At 46.1% G+C, this 20,255-nt stretch overlaps 1 protein-coding gene across 9 annotated transcripts in view; it reads right to left on the minus strand.

The window, feature by feature from the left end:
- The window catches only part of LOC138503205 (uromodulin-like), an 895,795-nt gene that overhangs the window by 228,216 nt on the left and 647,324 nt on the right, over positions 1-20,255 (minus strand). For all 9 annotated transcript variants that reach the window (XM_069622787.1, XM_069622786.1, XM_069622784.1 and 6 more), the window contains one exon: positions 10,100-10,259. In XM_069622787.1, the coding sequence (XP_069478888.1) occupies positions 10,100-10,259 (160 nt within the window). The remainder of the gene's footprint in view (positions 1-10,099; positions 10,260-20,255) is intronic.

A 20,255-nucleotide genomic window follows, 5' to 3' on the forward strand; every position in this document is an offset into this window, starting at 1 on the left:
ATTGCGAGGCGGTTTGTGTTTGACAAGTAAGGTTTGACTGTGTTGATGATTTTTGTGGTGAAAGCTGCAGAGGATGCAATTGCACTAACTTGGCGCGTCATTTACAAAGAGGAGTCAATAAAAATCCCTAGAGTTTTGACTGCTGGTGACACAGTAATAGGTGTATTATCAATATTGAAAGCCTTGTATTGCGGGTCGATTTTGTTAAGCGTGTCTTTGGAGCCTACAAGGAGGATCTCTGTTTTATCTCCGTTGAGACATAAACCGTTTGCTGCCATCCATGTCTGAATGGGTGCGTAGATGTTGTCTAGGGCTACAGCGTCCTGTTCATAGGAGCCGGTGAGAGGGAGTAGGACTTGGGTGTTGTCGGCATACTTAGTTTATGCTGTGCCGCGATCTTCCAAGTCATTGAAGAGAGGTAGGATAAAGATATTGTATAGGGTAGGTGGCGTGCAGGATCCTTGCAGTACACCACAGTGTATGGTGGTGGGTTCTGTGCATGCCTAGTCCAAGAAGACCCTCATAAGACTCCCCGTAAGGAATTAGGAGATCCATGCTGTGGCTTCGGGTGAGAAATGAGCAGCATTTATGAGATGATTACACAGGCTATCATGTTACACAAGATCAAAGGCAGCCGACAAATCTAGTAGGAGGAGAAGTGCCGGTTTGCCTTTGTCCATTATGTCACTAAGTTGGATCCTGAAATCCAATAGGGAAGACTCAGCCCCATGGCCCAGGTGGAACCCGGATTGCCTCTTGTCCAGGAGGTTTCCAAAAACTGCTGGATTTGAGTGTAGGCAACTTTATCTATAATTTTCAGCAGGAAAGGAACCAATGTGATAGGTCTGTAATTGTTGGGTGATTGAGGGTCTAGGCTAGGTTTTTTTTAGCAGTGGGCGAACCCACGCTTCTTTAAGGCAGGAAGGGACTGTGTTGGTGTTGAAAGAAGCATTAATGAAGGATGTCAATAACGGCGCTATTGAATCTGCACAATCTTTGATTAAACTGGCTGGGCAGGCATCACCTTTACAATTGGACGGTTTAGTTTTACGAATGATGTCCACTAACTCTGTCTCAGTTACTAGGAGAAGAGTGTTTTCTCCTTAGTGACTGTGCTGGCAGCAGAGCTAGCAGGAACGTGTTCTTTGAAAAGGTAATTGAGGGGGTCCTTTATTTTCTTCTGTAAGAGTTTAATTTTATTAATCATGTCTTTTTGGTGCACCAGGATTCGTCTTTAATGAATTCTTGTGTGTTGGTGACCCAGGTAGCCAATTCTTTAAAAATGAAAAACAGCTCCTTTGATTCAGAGGTGGCGGTGGAGATCCTATCGTTGTAGGATGAGGATTTAGCTAGGATGATGGCTTTTTTGTATTGATTCGCCAGAGTTTTGTATGCGGTTAGTTTGGACCCCTGTGGTGTCCTTTGCCATTTGCTCAGGGCTAAGCGTTTGGGGAATGTATTTCTTTGAGCTCGGAGGAGAAACAAGAATTGGAATGTTTCTTTTTTTTCTCGCTTTCTTGGCCTCTAGCGGGGCAATGGCATCCACTGCTATATTGAGCATGGTGTAGAAAACCTCGCCAGCATCGAGGTGTCCAAGGAGAGTGGGGGCTGTAGGGCAGGAATGTCTAGGTATGGGAGGATTCTGTCTTTAGTTAGATTGCGTGAGCATCTGGCTAAGGCAGGTGGGACAGGCAAAAAAGTTTTAGAAGCAATACTGTTGATAGTGACGAGGAAGTGGATAAGGTAGTGGTCGGTGGTGGCCAGTCCATGGAGACAGAGTATTGGAGCTAATGTACACACCACAGTTGTGGTGTACTACCCAGTCTAGTGCGCACCCTTTGCAGTGGGTGAGATTGTCTATTTTTTGCTGGAAACCAAGTTCCAGTAGACCTTCAGGTAGGGCTTTGACGTGTTTATCTTTGGGGTTATTAAAGCCCAGATTGAAATCCCCTAGAAGAATGGCTTTGGTGAATGTTTTCAAATTTTCCCCCAGGAGATAGATTAAATTGTCATAAAAGTCAGCTGGTGGGCCTGGTGGACGGTAGGCTATATGAATATCAATGGAGGTGTTGGTGGAGATTGAGATCTTGACTGAAAGGGAGTCCACATTTTCACCTAGATGTGACAAGGTTTGTCTAGCTGCTAGAGTCTTTTTGACTATAAGGGCTACTCCCCCACCTTTAGCAGTTGGTCTGTCTTTTCGGAAGATAGTGTATCCTGGTGGAAGGGCTAATGAGATGGCAGGTCCCAACGCTTCATGAAGCCAAGTTTCAGTAATGGCTATGGCATCAAGGTCCAAGTTGGCAATTAGGTCATGGATTACTCTTGCATGAGCTGAAAGTGATCTTGCATTTATCAGTGCACATTGTAGGGAGCGTGGCTCTATTTTGGTTATTGTGATGCGTTTAGATGGCTGGGTGGTCCTGGAGACCTAAGGGTCACAGTGTGGGGTCTGAGTAGGTGTCACAAAGAGGTGTGAGCAATGTAAGCTAGGTTTGAGACTTTTGAGTTCTGAGGTATGTCGGGATCGCTGACCTAGGTGTTTGTTTCTGGTGCCTGTTGATCTCGGGTGTTTGCGGAAATGGGAAGGTCTAGTGCGGCTTACAAGCCTGTAGAGTCTAATGGCTGGAGAGTTAATGTAGCACGCAGTGGAAACAGGAAGTGGAGTGTTGGACATATGTGGTTTTTGGAAAAAAGGTGTCAGGAAGTGGGTGGGGGGAATGTAGGTCGGTGGCCGTGCATGCAGAAGTCATGTAGGCAGCCAACATGGGGGCCAGAAACAAGGTAATAGTTATGCTGCCTTTCGCAACAGCAGCGGGCAATGAAGAGGGGCGGATAGGGAAAGTAGCAAAGGCGAAGCCAGACTTAAGCAATCTAGTAATGGCTTATGGTATAAGATATATATATATAACTGTCTACTGATTGCAGGCGAGGTGTTGAGGAGAAGGATAACGGTGCTGGATGTACGAAGCACTCATGAGTCTCTTACCACAAGATAGTACAGGAGCACTTAACCTGGGTTCCCGTCAATCGTAAGGATTTACCCAGCAGAATGCCCACCCCTTCCTTCTTAGAATCTTTATGGGAGGCCCAGAAGTTCCTACCTAGCTCCTTACCCTTTATTGGTGATTCCGCAACCTGCCTGTAATGGGTCTCTTGTAAGACGAGGATTCTGAGTTTCTGCTTTCGGAACATGTTGTTGGTTAAAGATCTCTTGTTCTGGGAGTTTAATCCCTTCACGTTCAGCATACCTACTACCACCTCAACCATACCCTGTCCTCACCCATCGTTGGATGCTCCTTAGTTTCCTTATGATGTACCTCACCTCTGTTGCGTGTGTGATTCGCTGCATAAGATACCTTACCCTGCCCCCCTCTCCATCAAGAATCCCCTCTCACCACCCTCCTCACCCCTCCCCCCCAGTCTGAGGCATCCGATCTTGTGCCCCTGTCATGTTGGGCACGTCTATCAAAACGCCAGGGATGAAACCCCTACCTTGGGCCACATGAACCTCTCTTGCAGTCGTGGGTATATTCCAGCTGAGCTAAAGCAAGCCACTGTAGTCCCTTTACTTAAAAAGCCATCCTTGGACACCTCTATCTTGTCTAATTTCCATCCTATCTCTCTACTTCTATTTTTTATGAAGCTTCTCGAGTCTCTGATTTCCCCCCCTCCTTTCCTCCTTCTTGGAGTCGTCTGCAAATCTTGACTCTGTTCAGTCTGGCTTTCGGGCCGGGAAGGGGAACAGAGAGTGTTTTAGTACCTGTAATGAATGACCTTGTCAGGCTGGCTGATAGTGGTGGAGTGGAAGTCCTGATTTTACTTGACCTGTCAGCGGCTTTCGATACTGTTGACCACCCCCTCCTCCTCTCTAGGCTTGCAGCTCTAGAGCTATCACCTTCTTTCTGACAGGTCGGGGTCAGTCTGTTTCTCTTCCTCCTTTTCTGTCTTCTGATCACTCTTTGTTCTGTGGGGTCCCCCAGGGATCCGCCTTGTCCCTGATGTTATTTAACATGTATATTTGTTCCCTGATTGCCCTTATGCGCTCCCACAGCTTTAGGTGCTGTTCTTAAGCAGACGACATGCAAATCCTGGTCCGTTTAGATCTTGACCGGGATGGTGTGTCGTCTAGCCTGTATGATTGCCTTTTGGCCATGGGGGATTGCATGGGAACCAGTTGGCACAAATTAAACGGGGACAAGATAGAGGTCTGGGTGGTGGGATCTTCAGCCACGTCCGAATCTTGGTCCTCTTCTTTCTGGCCTGCTTCTCTGGGTGCTCTTCCCATTCCGATTACAGTGGTGAAGAACCTGGGGGTCTACCTGTCTTCGTCACTTTCTATGGCGGCACATGTTAGCGCAGTATGCCAGTCTGGTCATTTCTCGTTGCAGGTTCTCCGGCAGTACAGTCCAGCTGTTTCTTCCTGCCTGATTGTGCCCGCCGGCGGTGGCCGCACTGGTCTCGAGCAGGATAGATTATTGAAATGCTCTCTTATTGGCCCAGTCGGCTGGCTTGATTCACTGCCTGCAACTACTTCAGAATCTAGCCGCTCGAGTTGCCACTGGTACCACCTATGGCTCTCACATCAGTCCGGTACTGCGTCATCTGCACTGGCTTCTAGTGCAGCAGCGGATTATGTTTAAATCTTTGTGTATTGTTCACCGGGCAGTCTATTACGTTGTACTGGAGTTTCTTCAGGATAAGTTTCTACCCTACATCCCCAAAAAGACCCTTTGGTCCAGTACCGAGCGACTGGTGGTGGTGGTTCCTAAGTTTCATCTTCATAGAGTGGGCGGCAGGGTATTCTCTGTAGTGGCTGGTAAGCTGTGGAATAGTCTTCCCCTTAAGCTTCAGTCCACTGAGAAGCACCTAGCCTTTCATCTACGCAAGACTACTCTTTTCTCTTGATTTTGTTTTTCATATCCTTCTGTGGCATTGCTATGTACTTCTCTGCGCCTAGGTGCCTTGGGTGTACGTGCGCATCACAAGTGTCCGTAACATAACATAGCATAACACATGTTAGGCAGCCCTACTATCCCCTTCTATCTCACATCAACCCGGGTTGGGGGAGACCCCCCAACTCTAGGTAAAACCTTCAACCAACTCCCCCAACTCCTGGATCCCTCCCCCCTCTCACTGTAGATGTCTATCTTACAGCACACCCCTCACACTCAAACTCATTATCAGAGTTTAACACAACAACAGACGACCTTATCGGCAGTCACTGGGGGTTCCGCCACTAACCTTCCAGCTCCAGAGAAGCCCCATCCCATAGGGCGCCCCAGAGAGCCCCCCACCCCAGTAATTGGGGAGGCCGACATAGGTAAATCAGCCCCATCTCTCAGGTGTCTGCCCTTCGAGATGGAGGGGTGTTAAGCTTTTGAAACTTCTGAACTACTTTAGCCATGTGTTTTCCTGGGCCTCAGGGCGTCTGATTAGGGTCTGGTCCATGCCCTCTGAGTTCTGAGGTGGAGCCTTCCTGATGGCCTCCCAGATCCTTCCTGATGCGTTGTATCTCCTCCTCAGCCACCAGGTGATGCTTTTCTCCCTCCTATTCGAACACAAGAGAAAAAGGGTAGCCCCAGAGGTACCCCACCCTCTTCTCCTGAAGCCATCTAGCGAGGGCCCCACACTTCCTCTGCCTCAGTAACGTGCGGGCTGACAAATCTTGAAAAATGGCCACCCTGAAGTCACCGTAGGTCACTTCCTTCATGCGCTTTGCCTTTTCAAGGCTTCTCGCCTTGTCCCTGTAATAATGCATGCGTGCCAGGACTGAATGCGGGCCACGTGATCGACTTCCGGCTGGGGTGCACCCTGTCAAAGGTGACTCTCTCTCCTTCCCTAGACTTGAGGACCATCCCTATTTTTTGTTGTATCTTTTGTTCAAGGCCCGTTGGAGTTTCACCATCCCCATCTTGCAGCCATAAAAACCAGAGGTTGTTGCGTCTCTTCCAGTTCTCAATGCCGTCAACCTTGAGGCGCAACTCCTCCTCACGCCTCTCCGTTTCCATAAAGCACACCTCCATTTGTGTCTCCAATAGAGCAGGTCTATTGGAGACCATGGGGTGTCCCCAATAGACCACCCCATCCATCCTCTCCTCCAGGGTGACCACCTTGTCCAAGAGGCCCATCAGTTTTGCCCCCATGTCCGTCCTCATCCCTCTGATCTCTTCCAGGATGGTTTGTATGTCATTCTTAATGAAACAAAGCTCTGCTGGGGGTGGAGAGGCGTTCCCTCCGGCACTCACAAAGGGATGATCGGGGGCCACAGGCTTTAGTCCGGCTTTTGTTCACCCCCACACACAAGATCCTCCCCAGCAGGGCCCAGAGCGGGCCAATGTAGTTGAGGTCAGTGGTCACCCCACCCCTCATGACGAAGGTGCCCGTTTCCTGACTAGGATCTTCAAATGGGCTGGCTCCTTTCTCCCTTGATCCACAGTCTTGTCCCTCAGGAGGAGCCCCTCTATGCCCCTTCACTACTCCTGGGTTGGGCCTTTTATTCACACTTGTACAAGCATCCCGCGGGATACAGTGCCTTATAGGGCCCCCCCCCAATGTCCGGCCCGTCTCTCCACCACTGCGTGGCCCTTCTATTCCTCGTTTTCCCTCAAGGCCTGCAAGGGTACAACACTCCAAACCCCCACAACGAAGTTGGTCTTTGAAAGATCTTTGCTCTTGGCCTCAGAAAAGGTATGTGCCACCTTGAATTAAAGAAAATAGCAGACCTGCAGTCTTCTAGATTTGTTCCTTCTTCTTGTGGGGGAGTGGTCGTTTCATGGGATTATAAACAGGCCTTTGCAGTTTGTTTGACCACAAATAGTATGGTGGACGTTTCCTTGACTTCTTGGTAATCTGCAAGGGATTTATGTACTGCTGTCAAAAAAAGGCTCTTCAATGCGTCCATATAGCAGAGATTTGAAATAACAAAGAAGTTAACTGACTTTCGAATGGGCTGATAAAGAATACCCTCGCCAAGTTTCTCTAAGTAACACAAATTAATGTGTAGGATCTGACGCTGGTTAGGAGTCTCCTGGGCCTCCCTATGGTCTGCCCCTTCTGCAGCCCAGGATGTCGCTGCCAAACTCAGCTGTCCCTCACATGCGACACTGCCGCCTTGGGTCCTGGGAGGAGGGACGGGTCGCAGGCACACTGCCCACCGCATCCTCCAGGCGGGATGGCAACCTCTCCTGCCTCTTCACTCGAGGTACGGTACTCACGAGTCCAAGCCCGCCTCCAGCCCTGTGTCAGTCGCCTCAGTCAGGCTCCTGCTCACTCGGGCAGCCTCCACACCGCTTCACAGGGCCAGCGGGCCCGTCGCCACCGAAGTACACCACGGCCAGCAGGAAAAAAGCCAAAGCTCCTCGAGCCTATGGGGCTCCGACCAGTTCCCACAGCTTCACAAATTCAGGGGATCCATCTTTCAGGGGTGCAGGTACTCAAATCGATAGGTCTCCTCTAAAGTACCAAGGCAGGGGACGGAGCTTGTCACTCAAGCAGCCATTTTGCCTGCACCCCCTGGTGGCCTCTCCGCTATTAAAGTTATTATACTAATGCGTTTCAATCAGTTAAAGACTTATGAGATAGTGGGAGCCTGGGCTGGTATTCCTTATGAGTATAGATTATGTAGACTCACCAAAGTATATATATAGAAACCATGTATTAGCTAACTGCCCCAAGATGCAAACTATGAAATGGAATATAACATAGAACATAGAATCAGATCAGTTCTGGGGACCATATTTTTTCACGGTGGAGTCATTGGTTATTACTACTGCTGCATACTATATTTGGAAAGAATTTCTAAAGAGAATCTAGGATCTAGCATATTGTAATGAATGAATATGAGAGGAATTTATATGGATCATTTTAGGACATGAGAAATTGTTTTATTAAAGATCTGTATGGAGATGTTCTATAGAATGGAATTATAATGTTTTGTTTAATGATTAAGATTGTTAAGAATTCTTAAACGTTTTTACGTATTGTATGTGTTTACGTAAAATCCACACTAAAAAAATGTTGGTATGAAAGTGAGATGAGGAGAGGAGAGAGAGCAGTACGCATGGGGAGACTACTCATATCAGAATGCCTTGGGGAAGCAGAGCCAAGCAGGGCCGCAGAGTCCGCGACAGTCCGAGAAGCGGAGTACACCCAGCAGAGACGCCGGTCGGCTGGAGAAACGTACCACGAAGAAGCCATAATCAGGAGGGGGTGGGATGAACCATCCAAAGTGGAGGCATGACCACAGAGGCACCATGGGGGGCCAGGTACCCACACAACAACGCTGCGACACTGGCTGCAGCGAGTGGAGCAAGCTCTCGGTAGCCACCATGCATTGAATGCAACAAGCAAGAAGGACGCCGGATGAGAGGCGAGCGGAAAGAACGGGAAAGCCAAGAGGGAAACCCGAGCAAGTGCTGAGCCCCGCACACTGAACCCCGACAAACACAGGTACTAGAGGAGACTGGAGTGGCGGTAGGCCGCTGAGTGAACATATAATACAAAGCAGAGATTGGTAATTACTATAATTGTGATAATGAAAGCGAAATGCAAGATACTGAGATATCAAATGAACCATTCAAGATAAGAATGAATGGAGACAAGTGGGGAGACCACTTAATGACTTAATGAAGAGTGTTAATACCTATTGTGAATTAAGAGTACCAAGTAAAATAAATAAGGACAAAAATAATAAAGTAAGGCGTTCTCAAGACTGGGGAAGACACAAAGTTCATAAAACCAATGAACCATATAAAGTGGAAGGAAGAGGTCTGAAAACTTGTGTCAAAGACAACAATTATGAGGATCACATAAATTGGAGGCCAAGGTCTATGAACAGTTGGAAAGTGTTACAAGAACTTGAGAATCAGACTTAAACCATGATGCAGATGGTCTATATAGAGGTAATTGTAGGTTGTTGAGCCAGTCTTAAAAAAGGGCATATTATGAAATGTAGATCATGTCTTTTCCCTGTTTTGCAGTTGGCAGAGCTGTAGAGAAAAAGAAACGAGAAGGGAATTGTAGGTAAACATATGGACAGAGTTGACACATTACCATGTTAGAAGGTAAGCGGATGAAGCAGGAAAGGATGTTCCTTTTGCACCCTTTTGCATACAAATATTCTGCATGCGCTCTGGATGTGGTTAGGAAGCAATACATTAATGTTCAAACAAATAAAATTTTATATGCATACATTTTGTTTGGGTTCTGCTTTGAAATGAAATACTGAGGCCTGAGAAATAAATGCTTGAAAAAAGCCACTTGGTCCAAAAAGTGATACCAATATTGAAACAGTATTGGATCTGATTTAACAGGGTACTTGACTTTGTTCAGTGATTGGGTCAAATTGGAGACATTTGACCTCTGCCACATAGTGAACTGGTTATTAAAACATTATATATTTTTTAATAAAACAATGAGCCTTACTGCACTCACACCTGAGTCTCACTGTACTCAGACTAATGCCTCTATGGGATTCTGCCAGTGCCTTAGTGATCACTCTTTCACACGGCTTCAATCCGGTTACATGTCTTTACGAGTTTGTTTTTGTTCAGAAAACTGTTTCACCAAATTTACATACATAAAGTGAAAAGAGTTTGTGAACCAAAACACTTTTACCGTAAATAGCTACGCTATATAAACACTTTTAATTTTTTCTTAATGTAAAATCAGTAAATGCACTTTATGTTAAAAAAAAAATGAATACATCGGTACAATATGCACTCTAGCCGATGACTTGCATACCGGGCGCTGTCCAGTTCGGAAATTACTCGGTGACACTACGCAAGTCAGTGTCAGCGAGTCATTTCAGAACTGGACAGCGCCCAATTACTTTTTTTTAAACACGCAAACATTTGAGAGCTTTTTCATCTGAAAATATCTACTGAAAGACTTTTTCATTGAAAAATTTGCTGAATGATTTTTTCGATGAAAATGTCTTTCAATAAATCGTTTTAGATGAAAAATCTCTCGATGTAAATTAATTTGGTGGATAGTCTGTATATCCTTCAATCCCATACCCGGCTAACAAGTTCTTTGCATTCTTGCTGCACGTTTTTAGTGAAACTCTGATTTTGCATGCATAATCCTTGCTACTCACTTGGCAGACGTCTGGTGTTTCCTTCTTGCACAGCCTCACATCACAGCGGATGTACACTTCCGGCATGTCTTGGAAGACGAAGGCGTCCATCTTAAACCTGACTTCCAGGGACTCGCCGTTATGCAGGTACAGCACGTTGACGTCCTGGTTCAGTGCGCAGCTGAGAAGAGAAGAAAAGGCAGCGGTTACACCAGACTTCACACTGGCTGCTTTTAATTTCACTCATTAAAGTTGGCTGACTCGTTGCGCAGAATCCTTTGCCCTAGGCACGGGATTAGATGAGCTTTGTGCTGATCAATATTCAAGTCTGCGCTGTTTGTTAATGATTAACTCATCTGTTCATTCCAATAAAGAGACACTTTTCCATATGTAAAGATTCATGGGATCACAGCATGCAGCACCCATGCTCTAAAGCCACCCGCCTCTTAACGGTGCAGATTGAGTCAATAGTGCCTGATAAAGGTGTTGGGGTCTGCCCAGGCAGCAGCCATGAGGCTGACATCACCTTTGTCTATTTTCCATGTACTCCAGAACGGGGAAGTGACCCAGGGACATGTATGCCAAAGAGATGGTTTCTCTCAGTATCCGGCTAACTGTGGGGACTGTATCCCCTAGATAAATTCCTTCTAAATGTGGAATCTGTTCCGTTCGCCCACCCTTCCATGGAGGGGTCAAAGGGAGACCCATATGGTGAAACTGATGCAACAAGCCCCCTACCTATTCTTGGTAACACCCACTGAATCATAAGGCCAGAGGATGGCATCCCAATATTCAACCTCTCGAGCACACCACTCTCCAGAGACGAGACCTCTCTCTTGGCCAAAGGCCTTTCTTATGTACCTACGAAAACCACTGATTGGTTCCAATTAGATGGAGAACTGTCGACCTTCCTCCGGACGATCAGAAGGAAAATCTTTTTTAAGGATAAAGACGTACCCCAAGACACAGAAGATACAGGACTGAGACCAAAAAGCGAATTTTACCCAAGGGACAGTGATATCCCGTCCACATTTCTTGCATTCGTAAAATGTCTAAGACAGGAAATAAACAAACTCAAGTCGACACATAACCATCATAGAAACAACCTCACTGTCGGGGAACAAAAGGCACTTAAAATCCTGTCCAACAACCCTGACATCGTGATAAAAATGGCGGACAAAGGCGGTGGTATCGTGATACAAAGTAGAGAGCAATACACGTTGATGGTGATGGAACTTCTTAATGAAGACAAGAACTACAAAAAACTCAAAAAAGATCCTACCAACTTGCTGAAAAACAAAATACAAGAAATGACAAAATTTGCAGCCGAAATAAATTGGATCTCTGACAAAGAAGAGTCATTCCTTAATACCAATGAGGGGAGGATACCGGCATTCTACGCCCTACCCAAAATTCATAAAACCAGGACCTTACCCCCGGGTAGACCCATCGTCTCTGGATGTGGTTCTATACTAGAACCCCTGTGTAAATTCATAGATTCTTTTCTAAAACCACTTTGCCAGAACACACCCACTTACCTTAAGGACACTACGATGACTATAACCATCTTCGAAAATCAGCCATTTGATCCTACTACTGAAGAAATAGTCACTATGGACATCAAGAGCCTATACACGAACATCCCCCAGGAACAGGCAGTGGAATGCATAAGACAACATTTGGGCTTACATATGACCCAGAGGAGAGTTCCGGCCAACTTTATTTCTGAACTTCTGGACTTTGCAATAACCAACAATTACTTCTCTTTTAATGACATCTTTTACCAGCAGACCTGCGGTACAGCCATGGGAGCAGCATTTGCACCCAGCCTGGCCATCATCTTCATGGCCGAATATGAAAAAACTTTCATACTTAATAACACCAACCCATTCCATAACAACATCCGCCTATGGTATAGATACAAATCGACGATGTGATTTTTATATGGCACGGCAACAAGCAAGAACTGGTTCCCTTCCTGGATTGGATAAACAATTTAACACAAGAAATCCAATTCACGATGAGTCACAATAACGAGAAAATGAACTTCCTTGACAACATACTGGCAATAGGTGGGAAACTCTCATGTTCAATTTTCAAAAAGGAGACGGACCGTAATACCACATTGCACTACAGAAGCAATCATCCCAAAAGCCTTCGCAACAACCTACCTTATGGACAATTCCTGAGAATCAGACGCAATTGCACAGACACTAAGGACTTCAAAACTCACGCATCAGAACTTCAACTTAAATTGGAAAACAGAGGCTACCCCATAAAACTCCTCAAGGACACCAGGAAAAGGGCTTTATTTACACCTAGAGAAGCCTTATTGACCCCTAAGGTCCGTAATCAAGACCCCGAAAATCCCATGGCTTGTATAACAACCTTTAATGCCAACACATCTAAACTCAAAGGCATTATCAAAAAACTATGGCCTATAGTCCAGCTGAGCCTGCCAGATGAACCACTACCGAGAATGGCTTTGAAAAGATCCAAAAACCTTAAAGACCTGCTTACACATGCCAGAAATAAGCGCAAAGATTCAAGATCAACCCTGTGGAATATGCGGGAGATCCGGGGGCACTACCCCTGTGGTAACTGCTCTGTCTGCAGTCAAACGAAGAAACTACGGTCTTTTCCCGTGGATGGCAAAGAGTGGGAAATCCGCCACTTTTCAAACTGCAAGACCCCCAACGTTATCTACCTAATCGAATGTCCATGCCACCTACGCTACATAGGACAAACATCTAGGCCAGTGAATAAGAGAATAGGGGAACACAAGTCGAGAATAAGATGTAAGACTCATAACGCACCACTAGTCTCACACTTTCTCGAATACCAACACAACTGCGACTCTTTCAAATGGTGGGTGGTGGACAAAGTGAATGATTGTTCCAATATTGCCAATGCCCTTAACTTTAAAGAATCCTGGTGGATTTTTAAGCTGCAGACCACTACTCAAGGTCTTAATGAACTTACACCAGTAGAGTACCTTAGACATCGGCCCCACCCCTCTGCGGCGGACCCCCCTTCGGCTCAAGCACTTCACCTTGCCTGGGAATACACCCATTTTTCATGCCACTGCCCAGTGGCCCAGTAACCCAGCTGCCCCTGAACCATTAGTCTCTCCTGTACCTTCTCGGGTGCACTACCCTCGTGACCTCCAGAGCCTCAAACTCATCTTCACTCTGGCATTAGTTTCCGGCTTCCGAGCTACATCTAGTTCTGGGCCCCCCGCCCTCCACACGGCACCGTCGGGACCCCCACGTCGCAGATCACCTCCAAATACACTGGCCCGTGACGCCTAAGCGCATCACAGGACCTTCCGACGCACTCATTGGCGTCCACGTCGCCGCGGCAACGGTATCCCACCTACCGTGTGCATGCGCGCCGGGCTAACACTTAGCCTACACGCATGCGCACACTACCTGACTCGCACAGCTCTTTCGTCCACACACGCGAGACGAGATGGAGCACAGCTAACGCACCGCACAACAGCAGGCGGACAGGTAAGCAGATTCTCAACCTGGGTAACCCCTGCCCACTCCTGTCCCCAGTCTTCATTCTGGACCACGTTCTGACAGAGTGTGGACGTCGCCTCCTAGCAGCTCCTATTTTTACGTGTCGTGAAGCAAAAAACTGACTTGTACAAAGCACTGTCTGCATTTGTGTTGCTTTTCAGCAGACCAAAAAACTTTAGGTTCTATGAAGTAATAGATTGCCTTGTACAAAGTATTGGTTATATATATGTGGAGACAAATATGAATGAACATTTTGTTACACCAAAAACACAGATAAAATAAGAGAATAAAGGGTAACATTGTGAAGTTAACAAACTACACCTTTATTCCTACTAATGTATTCTTTCTCAAAATATAGGCAGAATGCAAACAGTCTATCTGTTGATTTATGTTCGCCTACAAGTCCAAAAAGTTGTTTTTGAATGATTTTCTCTTTTTGTCCAAACACTTGAGCTCTAGCTTTATACAATTGAGCAAGCTATTGTCTATGTTTCTTTGTTTGTTTGCATTCTCTACTCATTTGTAAGATTACTAAACAATGGAAGTACTAGAATTTCACTGTTATATGTGACCTAAAGTAATAAAGGTCTACATACTGGTTTTCCAGTCTTTCCAGAACTTGGATTTGTACAATTCCCTCCCAGGATACATAATCCGCTAAATGCAAAGTACTGTATATGGAGAGGTATGAGAATTGTGTCTACAGCAAACAACTGTAGCCTAAATATTTGAGGTCAGGACCCTTTTGTTCGAAAAATCCGTGGCATCCTCAGGCAGCCTCAGATAAGCAGCACTTCCAACACCATCCTCACACCTATGTCTTTACTCCCTCTAACATTTTTAACATCTTTCCCGTTTACTCTCTTGCATATTCTCTATGCATACACCTACTTATCATATAACCTACTTAACATTGCCCAATAAACCCCCCCCCATTTTACATTCCTACTATTTATAAATATGTACTCTACCATACTTAACATTTACTAAGCACTTAAATAGATAAATGTATATTTTCAATGAAAAAATATTAGTTAATGATCAGGTAAGTTAAGAAACGTATTGCAACAAAACCCCTCACATTCAATGCATTGGGGAACTCAAGACTGGATTAGCTTGGCGCGTTCCCGTTGATCTCCTCTATATTAGTATATCCCCCATAATGTCATTTTCTATGGCAATGTGAATCCCTTCCCTGCAAATGAATATGTCGTCTTGGGCTTTGCAACGGCAATGAGCCGAGTTAAGCTTGTCCTGAGTTCGCTAATTCATTGAGTTTCTTATCTTAACTGATCATTAACTAAAGTTTTTTTTGTGAATTTCAAAGATTTTGTTATTCCATAGATTTTTTTTCCACACTACTGGCTATGGCTGTTCCCACTGTATATTTTAGAACACTACCAGACCATCTTAAGTGACCAGGTTCTGCCTGTGGTTACATCACTCCTACATAAGCTTCATCTTCTTCTAGTGTGCCCTGTGCTGGGGAGCTGTCCTTAGGTCTATGAGATAGACCTGGGATTCTCGTCTGTTACATTCAGTGTTCAAGGCATTCCTCCAATCAGGCTTCCTGGAGTCCTTTCTATTTTCTTCTGGCTTCCACCCTAGATCCCAGGCTGAAACAGTGTTTTTTGTTTTCTTAATAACTTTTTTGTTTTTCAAAGAATCTTTCAAACAATTTCCAGTATGGGGGAGGAGGGGGTGGGGAGGGTGCAGGGGTGGGAAGATTGTGGATGACCAAACTTTGTTGTTAAACAATTTCAGTCAAATCTATAGCAGGAGTAAAATGTTATTAGCAATTATTTTTTAAGATTTCCTATGTAACTCCATTTTACCTTATCTATAGGACGCTCTATAATATATATAGACACAAACAATAACATACACATATAAAACATTATGTTACAATGGGGGTGACACCTTCAGTCAGTCACCCCCTTCCCAATACCTTCTGGGCTGTCATGTGGTTTGTCCACTCCTCCCCCTGATAATTTGGGAGTGGATTGGACCTGCTCCAGATGTAAATTGTAGCATGGGCCCACAACTTCTTTATACCCTACGCTTTGGGTTCCTTCCCCTCCCCTCTGAAGCACTCTCTTGTGCACCCTCTTCTCAAAAAAACTACTGCCGATCTCTATCACTCCCTTCCAGCGCAAACCCGTGGAAAAGCTGGCCATCTCCCAGCTCACTCTTCACTCTAATTCTGTTGGCTGTCTCCACAACTATAAGTCTGGATTTAGAGCTGCCAGAAGCACGGAAACTGCTCTCCTGAATATCCGTGAAGATCTGCTATCCAACCTTGAGTGTAACATTCCCTCTGTCCTCATCCTACTCAATCTCTCTTCTGCCTTCGACACAGTCAACCATACCATCCTGCTCAACCATCTCCGAGACAACCTTGGTATCACTGACCAGGCTCTGGCCTGGCTGACCCTTTTCCTCTCTGATCGACCCTCCCAGGTCCAACTTGGGTCCTTCCTTTCCTCTATCTCCCTCTCTACCTGTGGTGTTGCCCATGGGTCTATCCTTACACCCTGGCATTTCAACCAAACCCTGGCAACACTCGCCCATTGCATTGCCGTTTTCTGATCCAGTTTTCAGTGCTTTGCTGATTACACTCAACTCATTTTCATGCTTCCCTCGGCCATATCTTCTACTTCTCTCATCTCTGATTGCCGATCTGCTATTCAGGAGTGGTGTGCCGCTAATGATCTCTGCCTGAATGCCAGCAATACTGAGATACTCCTCATCTAAACACCATCACCCTCCTTTCCTGTCACCCTCTGGCCGGCCTCCCTTGGCCCTGCTCCTGCCCCCACCTGCGAGGCTAAGAACCTCAGGGTCATCTTCGACTCCACACTTTCTTTTTCTGCCCACATCTCTGATGTCTCAAAAAGTCTTACTTCCAACTGCACCTCCTCAGAGGTATTTTGCCTTTCCTCTCCTTCCCCCAGAAGCTCACTGTCTCTCAAGCCCTGGTTCTCTCTAGGTTGGATTACTGCAACAGCCACTTTGTAAATCTTCCTGCTTCTACTCTCCGCCCTTTGCAACTCATCCAGAACAAGAATGCAACACTTGTCTTTGGTCTCAAGCCCTAGGATCGTATCTCTACAGCCCTGAAATCTCTTCATTGGCTCACAGGGTCTGCAAGGGTTAAATTCAAGACCCTTTGCATTGTCCAGGCTTTCTGGGGCTTTGGTCTAAAATACCTTCAACTATCATTCCGTAAACACCTTCCCTCTCGAGCGCTTCGCTCCTCCACCTCCAACTCCCTCAGGGTCAGTCGTTTCTCAAAGAAACGAGCTGGGGGTAGATCTCTATCATTGGCTGGGGCCTCCCTCTGGAATAGCCTCCCTGCCACTCTCAAACTTGAGGAGAAACTCTCTGGTTCGGAAGCACCTCAAGGCCTTTCCCTTTGCTTCTGCCTTCGCTTCTCTTCTCCCCTGTTGATCTGTTCTGCTTCGGCATCGTGCACCTGGTTACCCTCTGATTTTGGGCCCAGGTATTTGCTCACCCTGCCATGCACCTGCACTGCCTCCTGGTAACCCTTGCAGTTGGGTCTGTATCCCTACAGCCCCCACTTTTTCTGCATTTATCAGACACCCCCTGTCTGCACCTTAAACCTAGCACTTCCCACTTGCTGGCTGCACTACCACTTTGTTGTTATTACTTTCCCTTGCTTACTACTTTCCACTTCTCCCCCTCCCTCCTGCACTTTCCCCCTTCCCTCTCCCCTGCACTTGCACGTTCTCAATGTCACTAGGCCTAGTAAGATCGTTGTTTTTGTTCTCCCTTGTTCCCCTCCCCTATCTCTTCGCTCTCTGAAACACCTGTGTATGAGCGTGATACTAATAAAATATCAATTTCAGTATCAATACCCTTGTGGGGGCTTGCCAGCATCATTGCATGCCTCGCAGCAATATTAACATCTTCAGGGTGCCCCCATAGTCTGGGGGGCCAATCTGCATCACTGCACCCTCCCCCCCAGCCACTAAGTTCTCTTTTTGGCAGCATTTTTCCCTGCAGAGTCTGCCTAGATTACTGCTTCATCCCTGCGCCTGCCCCAGGCGGGCCATCTTAGTTCCAAGTAGTGTCCCCGTTGGTGACTGCCATGTTCACTGACATACCCGTGGCCTGCTGGATCTTCCCAGTCACCCCGTCTGCATTGTGCCTGAGAGATGCAGGGGGGCGGGCTGCTGAATTTCACAGAGCTGCTTCGCCACAGCAGCCTGAGGCTTCCCTTCACCTGGGCTGCCACAAAGAGGCAACTTGGGACTTCGCCACACACCCTGTTCACCCGGGCTGCCTTGCGAGCCATTCTGGGACTTTTCTTTACTGCTCCGCCTTGCAGGGTAGATCAGACTTCACCTTCTGGGCTGCCAGCCATGCATGGCCCAGGAGGACTTCACTGTTTGGCCCACCTCGCCGGTCAATAGGCTGGCTGTCAGGGACACATTCGGGCTGCCTAGTTCAGGCCACCCTACTCTACACAGCCTAGACTGAGAGTTCAATCTTCAGCCCGGGAAACTCCATTCATGCTGCCCAGGCCCTTCGATGTAACTTGACTGGTCTGGCCCCCAGGTGGGCTGATAGGCACCACGGCTATGGGGGTGTCTGAGCTGCTCCTGCCAAACAACCTGGGTCCACAGTTATGAAGACGCGTCACTCCCCTCATGCACCTGGTATACAAAAGGTCTGGGGTCCTGGGTGGATCACTCCAGGCTGCACCACCCCGCCCCCCTTAGGGCTATTTTCTATGTTCCCCTCCGATCTGTTTGCTTTCTTCCTTCTCCATTTCTGTTGCTTCTCATTTTCCCCTCCTTCTTTCCTACTGATTCTAACTGTCATTTCTATTAAAATATTTTTTAGATTCTTTTCTTCCCTGCATGGACCATTTTTCAGAGTTCTGTCCCTTTGTTCCGAGGATGTGTATGCCAAGTAGATGGAATTCTCTCAGCCACCAGCTAACAGTGGATACCGTATTCTTCCTACCCAGAGGTGCTCAATCAAAGGTAACAAATAAGCTACCAGCGGTACGTAATTCCATACACTTCCCTAGATAGGCCCAGAGAGCCATCCGAATGCCCACTTTATTCCATTGCGATCTATGAAATGTTGAAACCACCATCAGAAGAAAAGTGGGATGGCATCTAAGAAATATAGCATCCAGACTAATAACCAGATACAGAGCTTCACAAGAGAAAGCACAGATTTTCCCCAATTTTCTTGCTGAGGTGATGAAAAGACAGTCTTGAGCATCAAATATTTCAAGGGCATTTAGTCCCATTTAGTCCCAGGGCATCGAAGGGGGCCAAATGCAGGGCTTTGAGGCCCAAGGGAAGATCCAAGAGGGACTAAAACAGGAGGGGGTCTGCAGAGGGAGAAACTCTTTAGTAGCCTTGTAACTAAATCTTAATCTTCTGAGTCTTTCCTCCACACACACACCCATATTCCAAAACGGACATATGGCAGCCCATTACCTTCTTAATTTGGAAACGGCCAAACCTGCATTGAAACATTCATCTCCCTTTGACACTAGGGTAAGGAAATACTCCTTTTCCTAAACTAAGCCTCAAAGTGTCCCCAGTGTCTCCCATAAACCTTCACGTTTGACAGCCTTTTGTCATTCTGGATTGAACAAACATCATCTGCAGACAACCATCTGAGTTACATCCTTACCGTTTAAACGACCAGACCCCCAAAGCCAACATCTTTGGATGATCCAACCCTACAGAAATGGCCAAGGGATCTGGATGCCTGCGCAGGAGAAACACAGAAGCTATTACCAGATCCAGGAGGAGAGAGAACCAACCCCTTTGTGGGCAAAGTGTGGTCACTATAATGGCCTCTGCTACAGAGTCCCTAACCTTCAGCAGATACTTTGGGATCAATGTAAGAGGAGTTAAGGCACATAGAAGACCTGTTGGCCAGACTATAGACATTGCATCCAACTTCCAGGCTCCTGATGAAGGAAGCCTGGAGCAGAACCGGAAATCTTTCACATTCCTGCAGTGACCCTGATCAAAGGTTTGGGGCCTGGCATTCCATTTATTATTATTATTATTATTTCTTTTTTATTGTAAAATATAGTTTTATATCAAAAAATATTTTTTACATCTTTCAAAAGTTCCATCCTGTCATACTTTAATTAAAATTTGAGTACAAGTTACATCAAAATCAGTGCCAAAGACAAAACCAGAATCAATAGTCAAAGTCAATATCCAGATCAAAGTTAAAATCAGCCTCAGAAACGAAAATCGAAGTCGAAGTCAGAATCGATCATCGCTTATAACTTCAAAACTCAAGTCTCAGGAGGCTAGCACATCGTCAAGGTGATCTATTACGGCACAGGATAATAGACCATTGCAGCCAGACAGTAGGTATGACCACCACTGAGACATATTATTATTCAGTGGTGCGTATTTCTCCATAAATCTGGACCTTTGAGTTATCGTTGCTGAGCAGCCTATAATTAGGTGTTTTAAACATTCAACCGTTTGTTCATAGAATTGCCAATTGTTGTTAGTGGTGCCAGTTGTTTGTCTGCGTAATAATAGTTCTTTGGTTGGAAGTAGGTTTAAATGAAATCGTAGGAACTGATTACGGTGGTATTTTGATGGAAATTTGATTAAATATTTTGCAGGTTCATGTAA

The sequence above is a fragment of the Ambystoma mexicanum genome, chromosome 11 (genome assembly GCF_040938575.1).
Source record: "Ambystoma mexicanum isolate Mex_15411 chromosome 11, UKY_AmexF1_1, whole genome shotgun sequence".
In the NCBI taxonomy this organism is placed as follows: domain Eukaryota; kingdom Metazoa; phylum Chordata; class Amphibia; order Caudata; family Ambystomatidae; genus Ambystoma; species Ambystoma mexicanum.